General features: G+C 42.8%; 1 protein-coding gene across 1 annotated transcript in view; it reads right to left on the reverse strand.

Moving 5' to 3' along the window:
* Positions 1–26,482, reverse strand: part of COL26A1 (collagen, type XXVI, alpha 1) — a 167,523-nt gene that overhangs the window by 113,239 nt on the left and 27,802 nt on the right. The window contains exon 3 of the mRNA XM_010006030.1: positions 21,371–21,474. Within this exon, the coding sequence (XP_010004332.1) occupies positions 21,371–21,474 (104 nt within the window). The remainder of the gene's footprint in view (positions 1–21,370; positions 21,475–26,482) is intronic.

A 26,482-nucleotide genomic window follows, 5' to 3' on the forward strand; every position in this document is an offset into this window, starting at 1 on the left:
AAAGCCCCCAAATTTTAAAAAAAAAAAAAAAAAAAAAAAAAAAAAAAAAAAAAAAAAGAAGTACCCATAACAGCTACTCCTTGACTGGTTCTTTTTCAAAGTGGACCTCTGAAAGATCAGGGTTCTTCTTACACAAGCATAGGCTCTTAAGGTGGGCTATCAGTTCCCCACCTTTCTAAACAAACCAAGAGTGTAAGAGTTACAGCCTGCCATACCAACATCCAGAGTTTCCAATGACCCTTTAGGGCAACTTAGACTAAGAATAAATTACTTTTCTTCCTACTAGTTTCCCTGCTCTTTCTACCAATTAATTCTGCAAAGACTAACCTGTGAGCAGAGCACAACTAACACACTGAAGATTTTCAGAAAAGCTCAGGATACGTTGTGTGGTGTCCAGTTCCAAAACGGCATAAATTATGTCCTGGAACACATTATGTCCTGCTATGTTAGACAAGAGGAAATGTGGTATACAATGAAATAAAAGGCATCCTGGAACCTATTACATACTCAAAAGACAAAAGAAAGGACATTATAGGATCGACTTGGCTAATAAATGATGTGTTGGCATCTTTTTTCTACCAAGATGTGGATTAACAACAGATGTATTACACTAATGTCTATTTGTACACTAATCTAAAACAACTGCATTGCTGTTGCAGACAGGAATTTGATAAATGCAGCCCCCATTCCAGCTCTGTGAGTGCTGCTGAGCTGTAGGAAAGGTGGGGAGGAGGGTGAGCCACTCCCAGTTTTTCACTTTTCAGTGTTTGGGCCCTTGCTCTCACCTCTATTTCTCACTAGGTCGTTCCCTGCTGATTTCTCATCTGCACAGGATGTAGGGAAGGAAAGGGGTTGCTGTGCACTAGCCTAGAAGCCCACAGCTCAGTTGCAGGAAGAAAGGTCTACTGGACATGTTGAAGTAGTCAGTGCTTTTGAACTCCAGAAGCAAAAGGGTTAAATGCTGGAGCCTAGCAATTTCCAGAGTATCACTTTCCTTCTTACAGGCCAACAGGCCTCCTGCATTTACATAAACCCCTCCAGGGAAGGCAGCTGCAGAAAGCATGCACAGAAGATGCCTTCCTCAGGTGGTTGAGGGAGAAGAGAAAAGATACTGCTGGATTTACCCTCTAGCTCCTTCCCATGAGGAGCAGCTGGAGAAGAGTTAGAGGCAGAGCCTTCAGACCAGTGAGCAGTCCCAGTTTCATAGCTATGACAGTTCACTCACCTTCCTTTAACCTGAAGGAAGCACAGGAGAGAAGCCTTTGCAATTCTGGAAACCTGGAGAAAAGCAGCAGATGGGGTGAAGACAATCTTTTGCCAACCATCTTGGCAGCAGAGGTGAAATACAACTTAGTACCAGCTGCAAAGAGCGTTCTCCAGACATTGCTCTGCTCTAGCACGTACCAAACAAAAGTCTGTCCACAACATCTGAGGTTTGTGGTATCATATGCCAGGGAGGTGAGAGGAACAATTATGTCCCACTCCTTCTCCCAGTTTCTAGATAAGCCTAGGATGTGATGTGATTATTCCCTATTAACAATGCAGAAGTAAGGGACAAAAAGGTGTAGAGTACAAGGAGAGCAGCTTGAAATACCTGATCCTGTAAACAGAAATATCTTCCTGGCACTCAGAAGCAGTTGTGAGTAATGGCACTGGTGGGAGCTGCTGTGAGCCACCAAATACTGGGCACAGAACAGGAGCTGAAGCTGGGAATCAGGACCCCACATCAGCCCACCACCTCAATACTGTGCACTTTGCCTGTTGCTGACCTGAGCTGTGCCATAACCACTGTAAAAGAAAAACAATGGGTCAGGGGAGGGGGGGCAAGAGAAAAGAAACAGAAGCATAAGGTAGAATGAAAGGAATGTGAAGCTGGCTAGATGAGAAAACCTAGGTGAATATATCTGATCCTTCCTCCCCAGCCACCAGAGGTTTACTCTGTGAAAAAGATTTTCTCTGAAATAATTTGTATTTGCTTCCAAACCTAGTGCAGATCTGTCACCAGTCACTCAAACTCCACTTCAGGAGCTAGCAGAGATTATTAAAAAAAAAAAAAAAAAGTAGTGATCTGGTCTGTCTTCACAATGTTCATAGCCTGGCTTTTTGGTATGGCAAAGAGCACTGCTTGAAAACCAGCAGGATAACCCTAGAGAGTCATGTAATTACATGACACAAAATGCCATAGTGGGTTGTCAGCCACAGCACAAACATGGACCATGAAAAATTTGTGAGCAAAGATGCAACAAGAAGCATATCCACAGATACCACGGGGATTTTTCTATGTATACTTACAGCCTTGCATCAAGAGAAATTTCTATTCTGTGCTACACACCACAGCCATCTATTCAAGATCAGCATCATGGCAGGTTTTACAATATGCTCCATCTACTGCTTTACTACCAACAGGCATGTTTAGTTCCCAGCTCAGTGCTGGCCCAACTACACAACATATGAGTGAGAAGCAGCTCATCCCATAGCTGTCCAAGTATGTTTTTTTAAACTTCCTAAAGAGACTACTTCTATTTTCACTAAAATTAAACAAAATCCTGACTGCAGAGCTCCTAGTGATGATTCTTAAAGACATGTGGTTAAGAACTTAGTGTGAAGCCCAGCTTCTTATTTTAAGAGATTATCTACACACACAAACTTGCTGAAGGCCATCTCCGAGTAGAAAGCTGCAGAATAGGCGTGTTCTCCCCTAAGATCATATCCCTTCCTTTTCCCATAAAAATCCAAAGCCAAAGGGAATCTCATGTCCAGGCCATGTTCTCTGCCTAAGAACCTCTGGTTCACGTTTTCTTTTCTTGCGTTTCTCCTACTTTCCCTTCCCTGGATGTATGTCAATGCCCTTAAGATGCTGAAAAAGCTAAGTTTCCACATGGAGTGCAGGTGGAAAACTCTCCAGCTTCCACACAGTTCAGCATTCCAGTACAGTCTGAAGTTTTGCTTCCTGCATCACTTCAGCACTTTGGAGCAAATAAATTTTCCTTGGAACAACGGGATTTGCAAACTTCCAGAAGAGACTTGTTTGAAGAAGGCTCACATCAACTCTGACAGTCATGTCTGGTGGTCTCACTGGACAATCCTTCTTGGCACATAGTCAGGGCAAGCCTTACTCCTGAGGCAATGGATTGACCCATAGGCTCAAAACTGGCCCCACTAGGCAGTATTGTCATTAATGGGCTAAGTCCTATGCTAATTAGGTTTCAAAAAGCTTTGCTTTTGTCTTCTGGGCATTTCAAGCAGAGATGTCAGGCTTTACAACACAGCAGCAGAACCAGAATCTACTACCCAAAGAAACTGCTCCTCCACTGCAGAGCATTTCCTAAAAACCATAAAACAGAACAGGGTGCCAAAAAGACTCCTGCCTGAATCACCAACTGTTTCTCCTTAACTCCCTTCCAGCTCCCATGGACCACCAGTCTCCACTCCCTGTCCCCATCAGCACAGCGAGGTGACAAGTGTCAGCTAAGTCTGCAGATCCTGCCCTCAGAATGTCCCAGGGAGAGTGATATCTCCATATCCCAGGAAAGGAAGCAAACGCTACCTGGGCAAACAAGAACCTGAAACCTGGATGCAGACTTAGAAAAATAGGATGAAAGGAGAGGTGGGGTGAGAAGAGAAGATGGAGGGATAGAGAGGGACAACACATTGAGGAATCTATAGTATCATGCCCCAGGCTACACAATTTCTGGCTGTGGCCCCAGTCCCTGAGCACCAAACACTTCAGATGAGTTAAGCCCCTGGCCAGGGTGCTGCTACGGAGCTGGATCTCTGCTGCTTTCCATCTGTTTGTACTTGAACTGGTCAGGAGTTTCGTGAAAGAAAAAGTACCTTTAAAAAGCCATGAACAGGAGAAAACTGGGACACTGCAAGTGGATATTTTAAAAGCAGGCATTAGGACAAAGTTTGGCTGACAGAGCATTTAGAAGAAACAACCACTCAATCAAAAGCTGAAAAGGGCCCTAAGGCCACCTCAGCCTGTGCAAGGGATCGAAAGGGCTCAGTCCAAGTTTTAACTGCTTGACTACTATGGCTACAACTAAGTATTCCAGTAGAGGCATCTACTTCATGGCCTTGCTGCACAGCACCATCTTGTTTCTTGATCTCTGAAGATGTTATAACAATTTCTGGTGCAGTTCATTGGTCTCACAAGGCTTGTCCCCTGCCCACACTCTGCATAGTGCTTTAACCACTCCAAGGACATTGGGCACCTCACAAATTCACCTTCCATATAACACTTTGCTAACAACAGTGTAACAGGGTACACAGAGAAACGTGACAGTAAAAAGGTCATTCCCTGCTGACAGGGACAAAGAAGGGGAAAATATTGATACAAATGCATCCAAATGAAAAGAAGTCTTGCTATGATCCTGAAAAGCAGGACAGCCAGAAGGGCCTGGGCAAATTGGGACTTTTTGATCACAAATGTCAGGTCAGAAAAGTCACTGTTCCAGAATAGATCTGATATCCATACAGAATCCTGAAAAGTTGTCTTGAATGTTGTCTTATCAAAAAGCCAGGTACATTGGGAGTGAATCAAGGTTAGGGGTTGTTTACCTAAGTTTGTGGATACCAAAGAAAAGTCTTCCCTTCCCAGCACTTTATGTTAATGAGACAGACACCTGCATCCCTTTGGAAACAAGAACTTCACTGCATGCACTGAGAACACTGAAATAATTCTTCAGTATATATCAAAACTGTCTCTATGGCAACAAGTACAGAACAACTTCTATACCATCAATTGCCATCTCTGCTTGCCAAGCATTAAAAGCTGTCTCCAGAGACCAGAAGTGTAGACAGCTTACAGGAATGAAACTAATGTGATCGTGGGTTAAGAAAGATCAGGTATGACCCCAGGTATGATAAGACTTAGATCCAGACATAATTATTGGCCTGAAGCCAATGCCTTGCCGTCAAGGGGGCACACAAATGGCAGAGCAGGTATCTGAGGAGGGCAAGGTGCTCTTCAGGTGAGAAGAGGTATCAAGTGGAGGAACAAAATCTGTAATAGCCATTTCCACGGACAGAGAAAAGAAATTCTAGATGGCAGCAGGCTATAATGGACATGACTGAAAAAGCTTGCTAGAAGAATTTGAGACGAAATACCAGTTAAAAAGGAAGAACATTCTTGCCAAATTCCTTCACTTGAGGACTGTGCAATTAGGCCAGGAAAAGCACAACAGAATATACCATAGAGAATAGTCCTGCACTGGCTTATTAACCCAACAGGCTTCTTCCATCTCCAATGTCTGTATTTTATAGCAGGTACCTGAAGGGTATAGATTACACCAGGTGGTAAGCCAACAATTCCAATCTCATAATAAAATTAAGCCCAGGCCAAGTGTGGGAAACTGTGTATTTTAACACAAGTCTATAGACTAGCTAGGCCTTTGCTAGCTGGGAAGCACTCCCCACAAAACAGTAGAGTGATGTGCAAATAACTGGTGGTGGATCAAATACCAGTGACTTCTGCATATGCTGTTTTGTGCAACACCTGAAATGGGCATCCTCTGAGCTCACAAGGCTTTAGTCCCCAGGCATTTAGTCCCCATCTTAGCTACACTCCACCACTCCAATGCAGAGCGACAGCAGGGACTAGGCAGAAACTCATGTAACACAACCAGATAGACAGCCTTGCTGTAAATGAGGTCCAACTCACCCTTAAACGTAATGCCCACAAACCCCACTAGGGACTACAGGGGTGTTGCTGAGACTGTAAATAGTGAATGCTTCTGAAAATCAAGAATCTCAGCACCACAGTCAAGTTCTTCTGTTTTTTTCTACCATCCCATAAAACAAAGCTAACCAAAATAGCAAACCGATTTTTGAAAAGGTCACTGTATATCACCCTCCTTGTGACCTTGCCGAGTCGTGACTGGACTCAAGAGTCTTCCTCTCTAGTCCTGGGCTCTAAGTAGATGGCTACACTGTTTCCCTTGGGAGCCAGGCAAGGCAGAAATAGGAAATGAAGTGGAGAACAGGGAGGAAATTCCATCTCCCAACACAAAAAAATTAAGACGCAGTCACAGAATTCTCCTGGTAAGAGGTAAAGAAATACGTATGCAAGAGTGAAGGCTAGAGACACAGAAATATCTTGTTAAAATTTTACAGTTTAACCACTGAACAAGCTACTTTCTCTCCGTAATTTATACCTGAATTGTGTGTCTAGACATGACATCATTTTAAGGTATGCCTTGTGTTCTGTGGTAAGTTTACAATAACCAGAACTTATAATTGCTGTGGTTCAGGTCAGCAAAAGCGGAAAAAATATCCAAAGCCCCTTCTAAGCAGCTGTTCTTGGTAATAGTTTTAGTCTGTTGTTTTCTGTCAAGGAGACAAGGCCTAGCAAATGCTAAAAGCCAACATTAAACCAACTCCCCTTCCTCAAAGTGATGAATACCATAGATAATCTTCAGTTCCCAGGCAGCTTTATTTAGTATGGGTTGTATTAAAACAGTGAAGGACAGCCAGATAAGCAAGGACAATAAAAACATCTACTGTAGGAGTACAGAGATTGACAGCTACAGACACAGCAGAGCCTGCTGCAGGCCTGTACCATAAACCAGTTATCCACATACAGGAAAATGAGCCTGTGGGTCTCAGGTGGGATCAGAACAAATACCAGCATATTCTCACTATTGACACACAAATCCTGAGGCTACAAAAGCTGCAACGACAGCACAGTTCACATGCACCAGCCACTCTTACTAGAGGAATGAAGCCTGTGGTGATAAGGGCTGGTGGCCAAGTGACTTTAATCACATGAGAAGTTGCAATCACTGTCCTGGAGAGTGTGGCCTGAAGCATCCTATTGCATCAATGAAGTGGAATTTATACATTGGAATGGAGGGCAAGAAATGTGCAACCTGAACAGTAGATGATGTTTTGGTTTGGGGTTTTGACTTGTGTTGTTTATTGTCTTCTGTTTTGCTGGGTTTTTTTCCTCCAGTAGCACTGTATGCACAGGCACCCAAATGCTGGAGCCAGCTGAGGGAGAGCAGGAGCTACAACCAGGGCACATAGGAGGGTGCCTCAGAGCACATCAAAACTATGTGGCAGCAAGCACAGAGAAACTTCCATGTTGTCACATCCAAGGCAACCCAAAGATCATCAAGAGAAACCTGGATCTACAAGTGCATTGAGGGGAACTCATGGTCTGTAATATGCACCTCCAAAGGCATAGGTATGTCAGGCATAGGGAACTGTATTTTGGAATTTTTTTAGACTAGAACAGTACCAGTTGGAAGGGAGCTACAATGATCATCTAGTCCAGCTGCCTGGGTTTTGGGTTTTTTTGACAGAAACATTAACATTGCTAAGAATGAAAGAAGGTTACACCACATAGGACACACTGTGCCCCTCCTTGTTATCTCAATAGGAAGCCAAAGGATAGCCCTGAAGATATCCAAAATGAGGTCAAAGAAAATGGCCAGCAGCCCTGGATAAGACTTATAGAGGATGAAATAAGCAAAATCCCAAGTCAAAAGGATACATCATAACTATTGTTGACATCTAAAAGGTATAAAAGACTGTCCAAAATCCAGCTGTCATCACCAGTCAGGAAAGACCCCAAAGACACAGAACTTGACAACCAGTGTCCCTTTTCCTCCATGTCACACAAGTGATCCAGTCCAGACCACACAACTGCTCCATTACAAGAATGGGAATGAGTAGAACAAACATATTTGTGTTTTACAGTAAAATCACCATCCCCTTTTATACAGGTCCCAAAGAGTTTTGTTACACTATTTCTCCTACATACATAAATATAAGTGGTCCAACTCTCATCTGTCATCTGTGTTATTCAGGAAAATAACTTGATGATTACTAATTAGCTCTTCCAACACCCACTTCAGAAACAGGGAACCATTTCAGCTACCAGCAAACAGGACAGAGCACATGCTACTTGCATTAATAGGGCTAGATAAAAGACTGATTTCTGCACCCCAAATGAGGCTAGTTTCTATTCAGCTGGTTACTGCTGAGGCAGAGCTATGGCATCCCTGCCTGGATCACTCCACAGTGACATGATGTCAGGTTACACAAGGATCTGTGCCAGAACAAAGGATTTAACATATAAAATTCTACATCACATGCGCACCAGGGACTCCAACCTGGACCAGCAAGACCAGCACACTGTTGTAATGTGGGCCTTTTGCAGAGCTACACTGATTATTCACAGAGAGCAGCCCACAGCGTCACATCATTCAGCACCATAGTCAGAGCTGGAGAGCAAAGGAAAACTATGACAGATGCTGGTAAAGACTGCCCTGAGATAGCTGATGATCATGAGCAGTTGTGAAAAGGAGAAGCAACCAGTGCATTTCAGTGCCAGGTAAGTAAAGAGCAGCAGTGAGAACACAACTGCTCTTGTAGTGTCCCAAGGGAGCCAGCACATTTCTGCCCAAATGGTGCAGCTGACCCATTACAGCCTCTGTCCCAACCTGAGTGAACACCAGGGTCCTACAGCTGGTTTATAATGAAAATCTGAAGTCATCAGAGCTGTTCTGGCTTCAGTTCTTGTTAAAGATGTTGAACATCAGCCCAGATCTGGTCAAAAGGTTACACAGCTTTTCAAATCATTTCAGTTTGCAGTGACCAAAGGTTGATTTAGGGTTTGCTGTCAGAGCATATTCACATTTACAGTTCTACAAGCTGCCATAAAAAGTCAGGTGAAGATCAGAATTTCTGCTGATTTGAGATATAAACAAATTACAAAACCATGTGGATTGGAAAAATTATATTCACTCACTCTGGAATCATCACAACTCCAAGGACAAAGGACTTACAAAAAATTTGCTTTTGATACACTTCAAGAAAATGGTCCTCTCTTTCTCCTACCAGCTTTTAATGAGTTTCAGGAGTGAAACTTACTATTTTTCCTGCTTAAATCAACAAGGACCAACCCTCAACACCTGAACTTGTAGTGAAAACAGATTACAAGGCCAAGGTTTATGTCCAGGTCTAGGAGAGCAATGCTGAGTGTTGAAGGACATTCATTCTAGAAACAGTTGCCACTAGACATCACTAGAGGCATCTAAAAGCTCATTCATGTTCTCCATTAAGTGTATGAAGGATCTTTTTACTTACAGGATTCTGTAAAGAGCTAATGGTTTTATGATTAGCACTCTAACTACCACTGCTAGTAGTGATTCTGCCTCCTTAAGACCAGCACAGGATGAGAACGATACCTTTGTGTACAAACTATAAACTAACTTGATCTACTCACAGAGCAAGGATAATGGTTTATTTTCCTGTGTAGCTAATAAAAAGCTGCTGTCTTGCTGTGAGTACTAATATTAAGACAAAAGCAGGAATCTTCAAGTTTATGTTACGTTAAACATAAACCTACACCCATCATCTGCATCCCACCCAGACAGTCTAGATGCAAGAGAAATAATTGCTTATTTATGTTTCCACACAGACTAGCAAGTAAGTACACAGCAGAGGACAGTATTCAAGGCATCTTTGGCAGATCACACTGGGAGATGTGTTTAGCAGATAATACAACTAGAGAACACTTGAAAAGCCACTGTTTGCTTAATCACTTGAGGATAAGTTTGAAAAGATCAAATAAGCCAAGTTTAGGAATAGTTTGTTCCTCTTGTTTAAGGGGCTGTAATATTTTACAGTGCAAAGCTCTGCAGCAACTGCAAAGCAACTGCAGCATTTAGAGCCATCACTGCACAAGTACTATGAGCCATGTGGATTTAACAACTCTCATCACCAGTGAAGAAAAAACCTTTATTACTTAAGCCCAGGCCTCTACCACTGAAGCTAAAACAGATTGGCCAACAACAGCAATAGGTGCATATGTGTTGCCTAAATTGGCCACTGGAGAAGAGCTGCTTAACCAAGATACTTCACAGCTTCTGTCAGTGTCTCAATGGTATCACAGCAGTTTTCTACAGCTCATTCTCTTTCCATGAGAGCAAGATCTGACACCTTCAACAGGAACTTGTTGCATCTGTTCTGGGGAGCCCTATTTGACACAGTCACTGGCAGCAGGAAGTAGTTTAATTGAAGCCCATCTGCCACAAAGATTGCTCAAGGTTTTTAAAATTAAGGACCACCAAGTAACTAACATAGGCCCTTGCACTTTCCCCACTGGGTACACAATGAAGATGTCTTTAAACTTACTGCTAGAAAAGTAATAATTTACAAACAAATACAACATTGAATTCCGAGTCCTCGCTAGGTCTGTTTTCTTCACTTTTATGTTTGTGTAACAAGAAGATTTTTTCATTTACAGGAAACGAGAAAGACTAAAAGCAGAAATTTCTTCAAACATCTCTTAATATCTTCACCATTGTAAGGACCAGGACACCATCTAATCCCATATTTCTATAATCCTTCTGACTTTGTTAGAATTGTTGCCCAAATCCATTTAAGCCACTGCCTTAGGCAATCCTGCACTCCACTCTGTTCATGATTGTAATGCTCTTCTGTTGGATCTGCCTGCATTAGAGGCATCAGCCATCCAAGGCACTGTGAGGCTTAATGAACAGCAAATAAAAGTCACAAGCATTATTAGTTTTTGCATTAGTCATTTGATGGTATTAACAACCAGAAACCCACAAATGTTACAAGAATTTTCCTGTCAGGAAAGAACACATGGAAGATGTGGTTGCATCTGTAGTATGACCCTGATGTTGCCTTTCTTATATGCTGCACCCATTGCTATGCATCTTGAAACATCTGTGCCTTTCCAGTGACTGATTATCCAGAGACACGCAACAGTGCTCAGTATCTGTAAGAGGCCAGGGACTGAACCCTGAGTTTATTACAGAAAAGAGCTGGAGCAAGCTGCTTGCCAGAAATCCAAACTCTAGCCAACAAGTCCCTCCAGGCTCACTTGGAAAGGTCTTGTAACCTCATTGCCGTATGCCTGCTGGGCTCAAAATGAAATGCAAACTTGCATGTTACTTGTGGATTTGGATGCACAATCCAAGGTGGAGACAAACCAGAAGCCTGAGCAAGAAGCATATGTTATGAGTCCAGACTAAAATTTATCAGTCTTTAATGAACTTCATGATAGGGGATTTTCCCAGAGTCATTCCTTAATGTCTTCCCTGTTTTGGTGGTTGAGGGACCTAATACAACCTGTTTAAATGGTGATGTTTCACTCTATCACAGAGTCTGATGAAGTCTTTTACTAAATGTTGTTTGAAATCAAGCTTATATTACATAGAATCATAGCTGTTTCCTTCAGGAAGTTTTTCCCAGCCTTAATTTATTTAGGAACTGTAAAGTTGCTAAAGACCCATCCAAAAAATGTCTTTTCCACTGCAGTGACATCAGGATGTCTTGCCACACTACACTTGTGCAGGAACTGGTTCAATAGTTCCTGCTTTTTATAATCACATGCATGTAAGTCAGCAGAATGACTCTATACCAATTTTTTGTTTGCTTTTTGAAAAGCATGAGTTAGCACTTCATGACTAACAATGATGCTATTTTTTAAAAGGCCTATTTGTGCTGATAGTACTGTCAGTTGCAAGTATAACATACACCTACTAACTGGCTGGTAATAAAAGTGAACCAACCTAATTATTTAACAGTACATCATCTTCAAATCCCATTAACTATAACAGACACATTCTTTTCCTAATCAACTGCTTTCCTTCACAAATGCAGCACTTCCATTGCAGTATTTATGAGATGTGCAACACCAATTAGGACTTGCTTCTACATTAAGTCAGTGGTAACAAAGCTGAAGTTACCAGCTGATAAATGCCAAGACTTGACTTCTGAGAAGCACTGACTCATAGATGTAGAGCACTTCTACCCATAAACATAGGTACAACTGTAAAGGTTGTGTGTCATGCAGCCTCCTGGATGCATTAGTAGTAAACATTGCACCTGGCCAGAGTATTTGTAGCACCAGATTCCAGGATGGCATTTATCCTAAGTTTAGATCAGAGTTTCATTCTACTATCTTCCAAAACTCCATTCCCTCCCCTGAGATCCTGCTACCTTCAGTCTCCTTCCATTCAAAATTTGTGCATTTGCCTATTCCTGCCTCTGTGACTGTCCTTGATCAAATCTCACTTTATGGATTCCTGCCCAACTCTACACTTTAATCAAGATTTGACTGCATATTCATCCTAGTCTACCTGGTGTTCCCAGTACTGCTCTCCCTCTAACACAAACAGATCTGATTAGCGGTCTCTCTGCATTACTCACACCAACTTTAAAATTAAATAGTATACTGGCCTGAGAACAGTCCCTGGTACAATTCCATTTGACACCTCCACCTAAACTGACACAGTCTGAACCCACACTATTTACAAAGCAGACTTTCTTTTGAGTGAATGGTGCATTTTGAATTTGCTCCATGTAATGCACATGCCTGCAGCTTCCCAAGTGGAGCTGCACTAACTTTGCTACCTTTATCCTGCTAACTAGCTTACAGAGAAAAGCCATGGTATTGGACTGACATGGATTGAACATGCTTTTGCCTAGCACTTCTCCATGTTAAACTGAAATTCACCTCCACTAGGAATTATTTGCAGAAACACTTTTGGCTCCACTTTCAATAACAAGGAATTTAGTAAGAAGAAAGTCTAGAATTCAGCAGCATGGGAATTTGGCGCCTACCTCTTGCTTTCACTTTGAAGTCTTCTAAAAAATATGAAATAACTCTCAAACTTCTCTGGCAAATCCACCTCTGTTCCTGCTCCCAGGCTTGCAATTCCAATTCTACCTACATCCTAATGTATTGCTATCCCATTTCCACATAGCAAACCATCCCAGAATAGTTGTAACTGTTGTATTGGAAAATTAGGTCCCCAGTAAATCTCTCCTTCTCCCTGAAGAAAGCTTGTGTAGATGAGGCTTAGCCTGCTTAGGTACTTGCATGAACTTAAGTTCATGCAGTGGCATGAACTTGCCATTATGTTGATGTTTTGAGCAGCACAAAACTGGAATTAGTTATCAGAGGAAATACAAGTGTATTTGCACTAATAGCATTAATTCATTTAATAAAAAACCTACATTAAAAAATACAAGAGTCCCTAAGGTAGAAACAGAAAGATCTCTCTCCATCTGCCTCACCTCAAAGCTTGGCTCCAGTTCAGCTTGCTACCAATTGTCCCACTCCCTGTGTACTTTATGGCCTTTGTCAGCCTTTCCCCTTGGTCTTACAATACATTAGACCTTTCTTACAATTTACACATGCAAACAGCTTGTACTGTCAGCAGCTTTGTTAAAAATTATTATAAAACTCTTTGCAAAAAGAGTACATTTGCCTGTCCATCTGCTGTCAGTGGAAAGCTGGCAATGAAGTCTCCCGTCTTCTGGAATTTCCTTTCCTTTCATGTCTTTAAACCTCACCAGTATGAGATATTCTTCCATCACTCATACAAAGTGACAACTCATTATTAGAACAGCTTTGCACAGGAATCTGAGAATCATATGGTGCAAAGTATGTTCTTGTCTCTCCTCCAGCATGTGACAAGACAGAAATAGGAGATGGCAGCAGGGCTATGAACCCAGAGCCACACCTAGAGGTGAAGGCTGTATCCAGGGATGAAAACCAGGAATGATCTCCCTCATCTCTCTCCCTTATCCTCACTGACATTCATGTCTGCACAAGCCTCCACTGCTGCTAGGGCCAGATATCCAGTTCTTCCTCCAGGAACCATCCCATTCAACACTGTTTGATAACAACATTAAGTCCACACGTTTCGTAACTAAGGCCTTGGAAAGCGGTGGGGAGGGAGCTGCAATTTCATGTTATGCTCAAAAGTTATACACAGAACAGCTTGATAAATGTGCAATAGCCTTGCAATTTCAGTGAAAGAAAGAAGATTGCCACCCCTTCCAACTGTAAGCATTTCATATCAAAGGCCTAAGCCTCATTTCCTATTCCTCATAAAATCAAATAAGTTATTGCAGCAAGGAAGCTCAGATACAGCTGCAGCAAGTGGTTTTGATTCTTCTTCCATTGTTATGTATAATTCACTTGAAAGACATCAAAACAAATAGTGGACACCAATTAGGAACTATTCCTCTTGTTTAGCACTTCCATATGCTACTGATAGTGATGTGCACTTCAAAAATTGCCAGCTTCTGTAATAAACACAACCCCACCCTTCCTCCACCATCTCCAACAGGAATGACTGTAGATAAGAGAAATATAGTGGAGTTTTTCAGGATAATGTTTTTCATTATTTTGGTACTAACTACAGGGTTGACAGCATAACATGTCACATCTTCCTTTTTCCAGAGCACACTACACTGGCAACAGCTGCAGTAAGTTCCCAGCAGGCTCTGCATCAGTCCAAAGCCCTTATCCTGAACAGAACTTATGGCTTAGCTAAGTCCTCCAACCTTCTGGCTATTTTCACATGACTCTTACTAGCAGCAACGATCTGGTCTGTTTACACAAAATTGCTTCCTCAAGGACTTCTGTCATCTATTCTTAATCGACCAGCAACATCAACTCATGCCACAAACATTAGAAGGACAGGTGGCAAAAACTATCAGCCACCAGATGTTTCCAACTTGGGATACTGAAAAACAGAGGATCTAGTCCTTTCACACAGCTCAACCACCTGCAAAAGTAGCAAATATGCCACATGGAATTTCTCTCTGTCACTGAAGCAGATAAAAAGAGCATTAAGAGCCTCCCAGCTTCAGGGCAGAAACAACCCATGCCATCTCTAACAGGCAAAAATTAAGACCTTGTACAATTTCATAGACCATCTATTGTAGTAATTCCTGATTTTTGGTCCTTCCAGCAATTCCAGCAACCTGGCTGCTACTCCACTTGTTTTCATACGCTAAATACAGCTGCACAGAAGACGAAACTTCTTTAGGAAGCAGCAACACTAGCAGAGATGTGAAAGAGCTTTACCACAGCAGCAGGAGCTCAGAAGCTCAAGTCAACTACCCAGGACTTCCTTCTCAGTTCTAACCTTCTCTTGCTGCTCCTTACCACTTCCCAGAAAACATGCCCATCAAGTAGTCATACCAGCACCCAAAAAAAAAAAAAGGCAGAAGTTGTTAGATAAGCCCCACATACTTGTCTCTTTTTTGACAGCAATTGGCAGAATCCTGCCAGCATGGTGAGAGAAGATCCAGGCAGCTACACACACAGCCTCACAGCCTGATCCTATGTCAGCCCTACCCAAACTAAGGTTATGTTCAATTCCAATTAGAAATAAAACAAATTAGTAGAAAACTATTAATAGGTGGGTCTGTCACTTGTGAATTGAGAAATACACAGCTAAAAGAAACAGAAAGCATCCAATATATTTGGGAAAGCAAACAAATACCTTATCAAATTTCATGGGAGCTGAAGAAATTGAGACAACAGTACAGCATAGAACTTTTCTAATTATGTTAAGACAACATCTGCACACATTTAGCACTCCAAATATTTTGACATTAGGTGCTGAATAAAATTATCCCTGTTCAGATTAAAAATGTCAAAAAAATGAAACTACTCAGATGCTAGAATGCAGTGTCAAAATCTTTGGAAATCTGACAGAGTGTTGGGTTTTTGTTTTGGTTGTTTTTTTTGTTTTGTTTTGTTTTTTTTACTGTGTATTGAAAGAGAAGATGAACATTTAGAAATCGTTCAAGTAGTCAGATAGCACTGATGCCAGAAAGAGCTCTCAGCAGGCAGCAGATTCTTCCAACAGTGACCACGCACCTCAGGAACTCCTTAGCAAATTTGTTCAAGGGTGAGACACACATTGTGCCTGAAGCCAGAGGTTGCTGAATGGTCAGCATGGTGATGGGAGTGGGTGACACATCGTAGTTTGTGAAACTCTTGATGGACTTCCTGCATTCTACTGAAGAGAAAAGCAGAAACTCAAGGAGGAGGAGGTATAACATATGGAGGAGTACGAGGCACATGCTACAGAAGAAAATACCAAGGTAGATACTATCCTCCACCTGTGTGCTACAGGCTCACAAACACCATTACTCAGAAAGCTGCTTTCAGGCATCAGCAATTCCATCTGCCATGATGACCATGTTTTAATGTTTTTATTAAAAGATTTTTGAAGGTAGGTTTACAGAGTTACCCCATTTCACTACCTACATACTATTTGCTTTACTAACTCATTAGGGAATTCAGATTGCACTTAATAGTCTGTAACATGTATTCACATAATTAATTTATCATGTCTAATAAACATTAAACTTTCAAATAGGAAGGTATTTTTAGAAGGTAGTTACCTATGTGGAACCATGTGTTGGACTTTGAAACAAAGGTCTCAAAAATTAGAGCAAAGTCACATTTCACTAAAGGAACTACTGAGCCAGTCTCTAGTAAAGAGCTACAGGGGTGCAAGGATCTGTGCTAGATCCCAACTTGAAAGGAAGGTACCTCCATCTGCAACACACTTGCAGCATAGAACTGCCCTGCTAACCCAAGAGCTCTGAGATTACCACCTCTGGGAGAATGTCACTGTTCAACTGGAAGGTTTTCTTTGTGACAGGAGTTCCACTCGGCTGAAGTGGGAAAACATCACTGCACTAGGATTGAGCAGCAGAGGAAAAGGCAGCACAATGACCCCCACTTCTTACATCATCTTGGTTTCTGAGGGCAAAATGAAAAATCCTGCGTGGCAGTGAAGAGCTCTGCTACTTGCTCTGTGTGATACACAGACTTAACTCCCTTGCACCCAAATGGTGGCTATGGGGAAGAGGAAGAAACAAGGAGGAACTTAAATACCTGACAAAAGGAAAACCCACCATCTCAGCTGCTCAAGAGAACTACCATGATATTATGGGAAATGTTACTCCATAATCCTTACATTGTATTTTCCTGTCAAGTGTCAGTTCTATGATTAATGGTTCACAGGGGAACAAACCAAGGCAAGAATTTGTGAGGTCCCATCACCACCACTTTGAACACCCTTCCTTCTAGAGCACTTTAGTGGGCTTTTTGTTCATTCTCATGACCTCATCAAATTTTGCATCATAATTGCATTTGCTAGCTTGACATTTTCCTGACAGTGTTGTTCTGCATCTCTCCTCCTGAGACCAAGAGACTTGGTGACCTAACAGTAAAAAATGAGGATTTTTGCACCCTATCATACCAAGAGAAGAATACTCATTTTCTTATGCTGCTTTGAAAACTGTGAAGACACAGAAATCTAAGAACTGAAAGGTATCAGGGTGGCAAGATGCAAATAATATTTATTAAAAGTAGATAAAAATATTCCAATAACTGAGCTGGGGGAGGGGTGACAGAAGATCTCAAATTAAACCATGACTTCGACAAGGCTGCTGAAATTTCCTATTCTGCTTTTATTCTTATGGAAATAAAAGTAAACTTGGAATCACAATGGCATCACTTTAGAGGTTCTGAGGTTACTCTTGGAGCTGCTTCTTGCCCAAACAACTAAGCTGTCTACCATCAATCTACTTCTGGGGTAAGTAGGATACTGGCTACTGTCCAACTTCAAGCAAAACAAGCAAGCAAGAAATAAACCTATGTTAGCACTGTGAAGTGATATAAGACCTTGCCTAGCTGGAGAGCTCTATGGCAGCACTGAGCCCCTGAACTTGCTAGGGACACTTTTCCTCTCCCAAGAGATTGCACTTGGCTTTGAACTTTCAGCCATATAGAAAAAAGGCTGAGTTGAAATGTCAGCATCATCTTGGATTCAAATCAATCAGCTTGATGCATGATTGCAATAGCTAAACCACTTCACCTCTGCACTGCTCTTGTCCATATGTTCTTTATATCAGCAGTCAGCAGACTGGGTGGCTCAGTGGATTCATTTCCTGTCCTAAGCTTGGGCTCCAGTTTAAACAAAACACAAAAATCCTGAAACTGGAAAATAAAAATTAGCATCTACTGACAGTTAAATTCACCAGACTTATTTGCATCAAGTCTCTTTCTCTATCCAAGAAGGCTGCAAGAACCCTTTGGGAAACCCTGGTACAACTGGTGATTTTTAGCTATCTGTTCAACTAGGTGGTCACAGTTCTACAAATAGAAGAAAGGAATTGGAGACCTTTCAAATGTTGACATACCTTTGGGTGAGGAGGAAGCAACAAAGGGAAGGGAGGAGAGCCCCAGGCAGTGTCAACTTAAAGAAAACAGATTGGAAGCAGCTATCCCCACCTCAGTAAATCAATAACCCACTGAGTAGCAAAATCCCCACCCATTTTTAGAGCTGGGTTTCCTCCAGACGATGCTGCTCTTTATCAGCTACAATGCAAGAGTTAAATTCCCAAGATAATTTAAATCTAAACAATGTGCAGCCTTCAGCATTAATGTAGGTGCCTGCCAGCTGGTGACAGTTAAAGGGTTACTTTCTCAAGCTAAACTTATTAGCTAAGGGTCAAGACATTTTTGTGATACTCAAATTGCATTTAGTAGCTTGTTCTATCAGTGCACAGTGTGTTTTCTCATTGAAGGTGTATTACAGCAAGCTGGTCTCATCAGGATTCTGTCATACTTTGGGACTAGACATCCATGCTGGACTGTTTCCTTTGCAAAAGTAAAGCTGATCTGCCATTTGGGAGATAACAAGAAAGTATATATGTCGGAAGTAGCCTTTGAATGATTGCAAGCTCTGTGGCTTGGTTTCCTTGGTTCACCCTCCCACCATCCTATCTTCCTCCATAAAATGCTAAAAGAACTAAAATTTTAAAAGGGCAAGGAAGGTCTCATAAAAAGACAGCTCATTAAAAATAATCCATCCTCCAGATAGACTACAGAGGCTCCCCCACAAAGATGCTGTTCCAGAACAGCACAAAAAGGGAGCAAGGATCAGCCCTGCTCACTAGGGATTAAAGGAGGAACCAATACAAAGGATCTCTCAAGCCTTAAGATGCAAAAAGCACCGTCAGCCTGAAGAAGGGACCCCCACAGCCATGCCCATGCACACACAACTCCCAAAACTGCTCCATGTACTTTATCAATTCATTATCTTCTGGCTTAGAGTTCCCTGCTCATGCAAATGCAACCTCACTATTCCAAAGCCCATTGGGAAAGAAAGCTTTTTTTTCCTTCAGTCTCTGGAAAAAGGAGACATCTTGAAGAAGCAGCTCAGGGCCATTGGAGTTGCCATTCTGCTGACAGCAGAGAACAATAGTGACTGTCAGAGAACCAGAGCATTTGCAACACAGCAAGGAGGCAAGTTAAAAATACTGTAGGTCCAATCTGTCTTCAGTCATACCTCCCCTCACCTCAACTTTAAAAGCACCAGCTGTACATACAAGTCAAATGAAATATTGACATTAAATCTAACTAACAAAAAAAATTAAAGCATTTTGAGGCTCTGCCCTGCTAATTTGCCCTGGCTTCATAATTGCACTGTTTTTGTTTTCCTTCCATTTAGTTTTCCATTTTCTTTTGTTTGCTGTTTCCAGGAAGGACCCACACAGATGTAAGCATCCCACCCTCTCAGAGGAACCACATTTGTAGTAGGAGAGAGTGCAGAAAGGAAGGAGTAGAAAAGGCTCTACACCAGGTTGCTAAAAAGCCCTAAAAAACTCTTTTCAGCCTCTTTTACTTACAATTACAACTGACACCAACATTAACAATTAACATAGGGAGCAAGTAAATATTTTAATTTTAAAATTGATTCCTCTGGACAGCTTGAGGTGCTGTGCACGCCCTTAGTGCCAGTAGAAATTAAGTGGCACACCCCTGCTGTTCTAGAAAGGGGTCTTTTTATTTCTTTATTCTTCTTTCAAGAATATGGGACTGTCAGTAGCACCAGATGTTTTAGGGAGGAAAAAAAGGTAAAAAGAATCTCACACATGAAAGCAAGGGCTTACTACTGGCTTTCTGCTCACACTCCACAGACCATATCCAAGCCCAGAAGAACAGTTACACCTTGAAAACTGACTGCATAAAATTGTCACCTCATTCCACAGACTTGCTCCTCAGATCACTGCTGACTTTCTCAAACAAGCTTATGTTGGCTTTTTGTTTCCACTGAACTCTGCTGAGACAGATCTGGCACTGTGGGAAGGAGCTGGATTCTCTCCTGTACACCAGCAACACCACGAGGATGTAATTATTCACACCTGTCCAAACCTACAGGCACAAGTGGGCTGCATGCACCAGCTTCTCAGGATCCAGTCAGAACCTTGGCCAGGCTGAGCTACAACTACTTCGGACATAGCAGTTCTGCCCCAGTCCTTAGCATCCCTCTCCCCTGCAGTGACAGGTAAAAATCCAAGCTGTGCACACAGCAAATTTCTTTCTCAAGTTCACTTCTTTTAGCAGCATGCTAAAATGAAAAGTTCTTTCCTGCACACTGCAATTTAGGGTAGCTTGGCTACTTCTTAAGACTTTCATTGAGCTTCTGGGAAACTATTGTTTCCTCAGCAGCCTGAAGCAAGCTGCTCTCTGCAACCATCATTCTTCTTGACTGTAACAAGACAACTTCCTGATTAGAGATTTGCCTGCATTGTGTACTAACATCAAGGTACCACAGAACAAAGAACAAGAGGTACAGCTACAAACAGTCTTAGAGCATTGGACACCCACAATGACCTTCACCAGCCAGCAGAGGTTGTGTTGCCCTGATGCACAGAAAATTGAAGGCTTAGTTTTTCTCACATTCATAAGCCACCAACACTCGTGACACAGATTCAGCAGATGCCTTAGTGCCGAAACCTGAAATGAGATGGGGAAGCAGGACTTGTTTCAAAGCACAAGCAGCAACAGTTAAAGCCAAGAACACCAGGGAGGAAAATGCAAAACATGCCTTTTTGTCCATCATGATGAGACAGGATAAAAAGACTGTCTTCCAGCTCTGGAAAGAGCCCTGTGTTTTCCTGTGTGAAAGATCAGACACCAAACCCAGACCTCTGCTTTCACATTCACTGTGCAGCCTGAATGTTTCACCAATAAGTTAGGAGGCGGGTGGTGAGGGGAACAAAAGTTGACTAATTTAACTCCCAGCTCTCTGGGAACACAGGTTTTATTTGTGTCCAGATCTTACATCTCACAGGTATAACCCTTACAAGCAGTCACCCAGGGTCCAGCTTTTAGCAGCTACAGCAACGAATGGGGATGACAGTGGGATGCGATGATAATACATTGACAAGGAGAAAGCACATTATCTGAAGGACCGTGCAATGGGGATGCCAAGCAAAAGCACATCTATAAACAGGTCATCCCTATGTATCCACTTTTTCATCTCTTCCCTCCTCCTTGTTCAGACTGCTTTGCAGGCATTCAGTATGGCCTATTTTTCAAGCCCACCTTTTGAAGCTTCTGTGTGAGCATTCAGATGGGGAGTGAAGACAACAGGTGATTTCTCACCGTGTTTGAAAAGCATAGTACAAATTAAGGAACAAAACCCAGCTCAACCTAGCCAGTCCATCCACACATCCCCTTGCTGCTCTGTAAGGACAAGTATGTTACTGAATAACTTACCCTCTTCACAGTTGCTCCCTGTGAAGCCAGGACAGCACCTCCACTCCAGCGTGGTCACAGTTCGGTAGGACATTTTGTACGTGGGCCTGATGAGAGTCCTGTAACTAACACAAACAAGAATTCTGTAGAATGCATTTATCTACTCAAGAGTGGTGTTGCTACTAATTCACAGCACATTCTCCTGTCTGGATATATCCCCAGACTACCCAGCTGCAGAAAGAAATACAGAGATGCATAAGAGAGCAAGGGTTTATCACAGCATGGATCCAATTCAACAACCATTACTTTTGTCCTTAAACCATCATACTCTTCTGGCTCTTCCTTTGGCCTTCTACCTCTCCTCAGGTAACACTGGTATGCTTTGTGGAGGTCTCATCACTATCAAGTCGTTGCAAGTAGCAGAGATGATGACTCTTGTTTCCCTCACACTATCTCCATGTGGATTTCTCTGACGTCAAACAAAGGCTGTTATTAGCCTTCCTACAATTCTGTACAAAAGCTACCTGCAAACACAAGCAGACCTGTGCAAGGCACCAGTGTAAAGTCAATGCAAAAATTGGCATTTATGTAAACGTTTTCTTTTAAAGCAGCAGCCCTTCAAAGCCGGCATATCAGAGTTTCCCCAGTATACAGTCAGACAAGTCACTGCTGCTATTCACAAAGCTAAAAGCAAACACAGAAGTTGTACTCTACAAGCTCTCCTCGAAATTCCTACCCTTATTTAACAGCCAAAGGTATTTGGCACGCATAGGGAGAAGCTGAAGCTTTGGGATTACAGTGTTGCAGGCTGCAGCTTTATACTTCTCTCTCAAGGCCAGGCAGAAATCAGCCTGGAGCACCCGAGTCTCCTCCAGGGAAAAAGCTTCCTCCGGCAGTGCCGAGAGCCGCCAGGAGACGGAGCTCGGCCAGCAGCATTGCCCCGGGCTCCACTGGGCACAAGGCCAAAATGGAGCTAGAAATCACAGAGAATCTAATCCAAAACCCCTCCAAGAGGCAGCAGGCACAGGTGTACATCCAGAGGGCACTGCAGTGACATTGGTAGAGTCACTCTGAAGAGCAGTAGCAAAGGCTTGCCAGGAGAGGCTGTCCATGTATGTCTTGGAAAGAAGGCAGCAGCTCAGTCTTCGGGAAACTAATTTCTCAGTAAGCTGTTGCTAATTATTTATGCCAGCTGCCAAACACAGCAACAATCTTCTCCTATAGCCACCAGAGAGGATGGCCACACAAGCTTCCTCCTGAGTGTGCAGCCGCCTGCACTTGGAATGGCATGGCACAGCAATGGGAGAGCAGCGCTGTCTCCGGAGAACATTCTGTCCTCACCCTCTGAGCTGCCAAAAAGCACCCCAGTTACTGCTGATACTGACAGCTGAAAACCAGGCATTTGTCTAATACAGGCTGGACAGAGCCACGTCATCCCACCTGGTTCTGTGCTTCTGCATCCAATGGAATTCAGGAGTTTGCAGTCACAGGTGAATTTGAAGACCTGACACAACGTTGATGTAGGTAGACCTTCAGTGCTTTTTCACTGAGAGACCCAAGGCACAAAGACTTTCAGTGTCTTGCTGAGAGGTCTCTCAGAACAGCTCTGGTGAAGTTCAAGAACTGAACCTCAGTCTCCTGACTCCCAGTCCTGGTGTTGGACTCAGGACATCTTTCCACACGTAAGCCCTGAACCATCATTTAGAAGTTCATGACTCCATCACTAACACCACAGCTGGACTGACCTTGAGATGAAAGTCTTCAGCCCTGTTACCAGTGTCCAGAGCCAGCTAGTCTCCAACCACACCGTGATTTTAAAACCATGTTTCTGCCAACACCAAGATGTTAAAGCTCTCTCAAACTTCATTATGAAGTGTGGAGAGTGCCTTGAACCAGACTGGAATCTTGGCAGCAGTTCTGTGTCGGGGAAGTAGCTACAGTTTAATCCTCAAACAAGCGAAGACTTCTCAGGGCATGACAAACGTGGAGTTCAGCTGTCACAGTCTACCACCCACCCTGAATTTCCTGGAAGAGTCCTGATGTTTGCAGCTCTGTTCAGCATCGTGTAGTCAGGCATGTTAAGTGGTCCCAGCTTGCTAGCTCAAATTTGCTCTAAAGTTGCTCTGTTCTTCATATTCATAGCATCATTTTTCCTCAATTGTGTGACATGGCACCAAGGCCTGTTTTTACATAGATCATCACGTCACATTATGCAGATTTCTGACTGCCATTGCAGCAGGGGAACAAAGAAAATTCCTTTAGCAAAGCATCACCACTGATACCTGAAGTGTTGCAATCGAAGGAGCCATGAACACATGGAAAAAGAAGAGAAAGAGATACCTGTTGAGTATCAGAAGCCTCAGAATAAAAATGTGAGGAGAACACAACAGGATTGGTAGCAAAATAAGAAAGCCATAAATGCTGTCACAGACATCTGCAAAACCACAGGACAAGAAGAGGTTAGGATGAGATTCAATCTGCATCTCTGCTTCCCATACAGCCAGAGGATGTGCTCAGCATATACATTCCCCTTCAATAGAAGGCCTCCAGACACTTTACAGAGAAGCAAACTACCAGGATCTGCTGCTCCTCTGCAAGAGATAGGTGTCATTTACCAACACACTGGGTTCCAGAGAGTAAGGCAACACTGAGGGAAGAACCCAGAAAACTCAACTAGTGGCCACTGCTGTTACTAGGTAATTCAAACACCCAGCTGTCCTTGGAGACTGCTTGATCAGTGTCAGACAAGCTGCAGGAGCTCATCCATAAGGAAACATCCTTTGGAAAACAGTCTCTTGTCTCTGTAAGTGATGGCTCAAAAAGTGGTAATTTAGGGAGGGAGCAGGAGATGACTGATTAACTGATTTGGGAGCATGAAGCTAGAAATACTGGAGATACCAAGACACCCTGAGGGATGACAGCCAACAAGTCTCACGCCTCAGCACACAAGGATGTGCTCCCCTTGGTCTCAAGAAAGTGTCACTGAACAGAATAGCTAGACATGACACAAGAAAGGGAGTGTCACATTCTTGGACCAGAGCCTTAAAAATCAGGTCAAAGAGAAAGACATGATCTCTGCCATGACCCAAGCAGGACAGCCTGTCACACACAGGAAATACCTTCCCCCTTTTTGGATTCCCCCTGCCCTTTGACACTTCCGAACAAAGCTGTTTGTACTCCAGGACCACATGAGAGGAAAGGCGTGAAGCTCATTTCCACATCACAAGAGACTGTTTTGTTAGTGTGATTCATTCAGCCATTGCAGTTTGTGCCCAAGGAGACCTTGGTGACCTTCAGAGGTTTCTTTTTACTCAACTTCCAGGTTGAAAGTTTCAATATCACTTACTGGTGGTTTTTCAGGGTAGCAAGAGGAATGAACTTGCCTTTTTGACTGGCAAAAAACCTGGAAACCAAGGATCCCAAGTTTTCTATTACCTACTAATCTCATGGCAGTGAAGTCGCGTATCAGCTCAATCCTCTACATATAACTGCTCTGTTGTCTTTTGAACAAGGTCAATCCATAAGAATTGCTACCTCTGCATTAAAAGATCAGAACAAGGCTCATGATAGTTCCTCTATTTTTTTGTACCTACAGCCCGATTTACAGACATGTCAGCAATCTAAATTTCCCCATAGAAAATCAGGGTGTTCTGAAATCACGTTTCAAATCAGACCCATGCTCTTTTCTTTTCCTAAAGCCCCAGCTTTTCCAGCTTCCTAGCACAAAGGCAGTAGGTTCCCAGGGAAGACGGTAAACAGAAGAATTTCAAATATACTCCTGCAGACACTGGACCAAAAACAAAACCTGCAGGTGCAGGAGTATTGGAGGCCACTGTACATGTCCTGCCTCTGCCAAAGGAGTGAAAGAGGACTGTTGAATTCTGAGCATGTCTGGTTTGCACAACTTACCAAGAGCCTAAAACCCAGAAAACAAACTTATATACCTCCCTTCTCAAGTTGTACAGAACAATGTTTTACAGTCTCTTGGTCCCCACCCCCCCCTCCAATCAGGGTGTTCTGAAATCACGTTTCAAATCAGACCCATGCTCTTTTCTTTTCCTAAAGCCCCAGCTTTTCCAGCTTCCTAGCACAAAGGCAGTAGGTTCCCAGGGAAGACGGTAAACAGAAGAATTTCAAATATACTCCTGCAGACACTGGACCAAAAACAAAACCTGCAGGTGCAGGAGTATTGGAGGCCACTGTACATGTCCTGCCTCTGCCAAAGGAGTGAAAGAGGACTGTTGAATTCTGAGCATGTCTGGTTTGCACAACTTACCAAGAGCCTAAAACCCAGAAAACAAACTTATATACCTCCCTTCTCAAGTTGTACAGAACAATGTTTTACAGTCTCTTGGCCCCCCCCCCCCCCCCCCCCAAAAAAAAAAAAAAGAGACCAAGACAGATATTTCTACGCCAGAATAATAATCAGCTCCTTTCTTTATTAACAATTAGATCTCAGTGCAATTGCAGAGTAGCACTGCACTTCCCTACCAGCAAGGAGGAAGAGTGCCCAGACAGCATGTCTGGGCAAGATCAAAAGGCCTTCAATTAGCAGCCAGAGGACTGTGCACAACCTAGGAAGCAGCTGGCCCTCCACCTGTGTCCAGCCAGCAACACATCTTCCCTTCTGAAAACAGGGCCATCCCTATTGATCCCAAACCTGAGAACACACCTTTGTGCTACAGTTCAATCCCTTACACACCCAGAACCTCTGCCTATTGTGTTCAAAGGGACACTGTTCAATCTACATTTATATTCCATACGTGCATGGGAGAGCAAGCATCTTTTTTCCAAGCAAATGACTCCACATCTTGGAAAGGAATAAGGGAAATAAACACATAAAAGAGTTCGTGTGTAACAGGACTTCAAATAGCAATCCTAATGCACTGGAATAAACTCTGGGATTTATTGTTCAATTGACTAGAGAGAAATATTTCCCTGTGGTATTACTACTTCTGAAACTGAGGAGAAACATAAGCTACAGGCCAATCTCTTGGGTGCAGATCCTCAGTTTCTCTTACTGACCCTGTAGCAATAGTCTTCAAAAGCAGAAGACCAAAATGGATGAGCCTGCTGAATTCCTTTTTTGTTATTCTGCAAACTAGCTTGTAAAATCCCTCCAGGAGCAGGAAT

Source organism: Chaetura pelagica, unplaced genomic scaffold, assembly GCF_000747805.2.
Source record: "Chaetura pelagica isolate M959 unplaced genomic scaffold, ChaPel_1.0 scaffold49, whole genome shotgun sequence".
NCBI lineage: Eukaryota > Metazoa > Chordata > Aves > Apodiformes > Apodidae > Chaetura > Chaetura pelagica.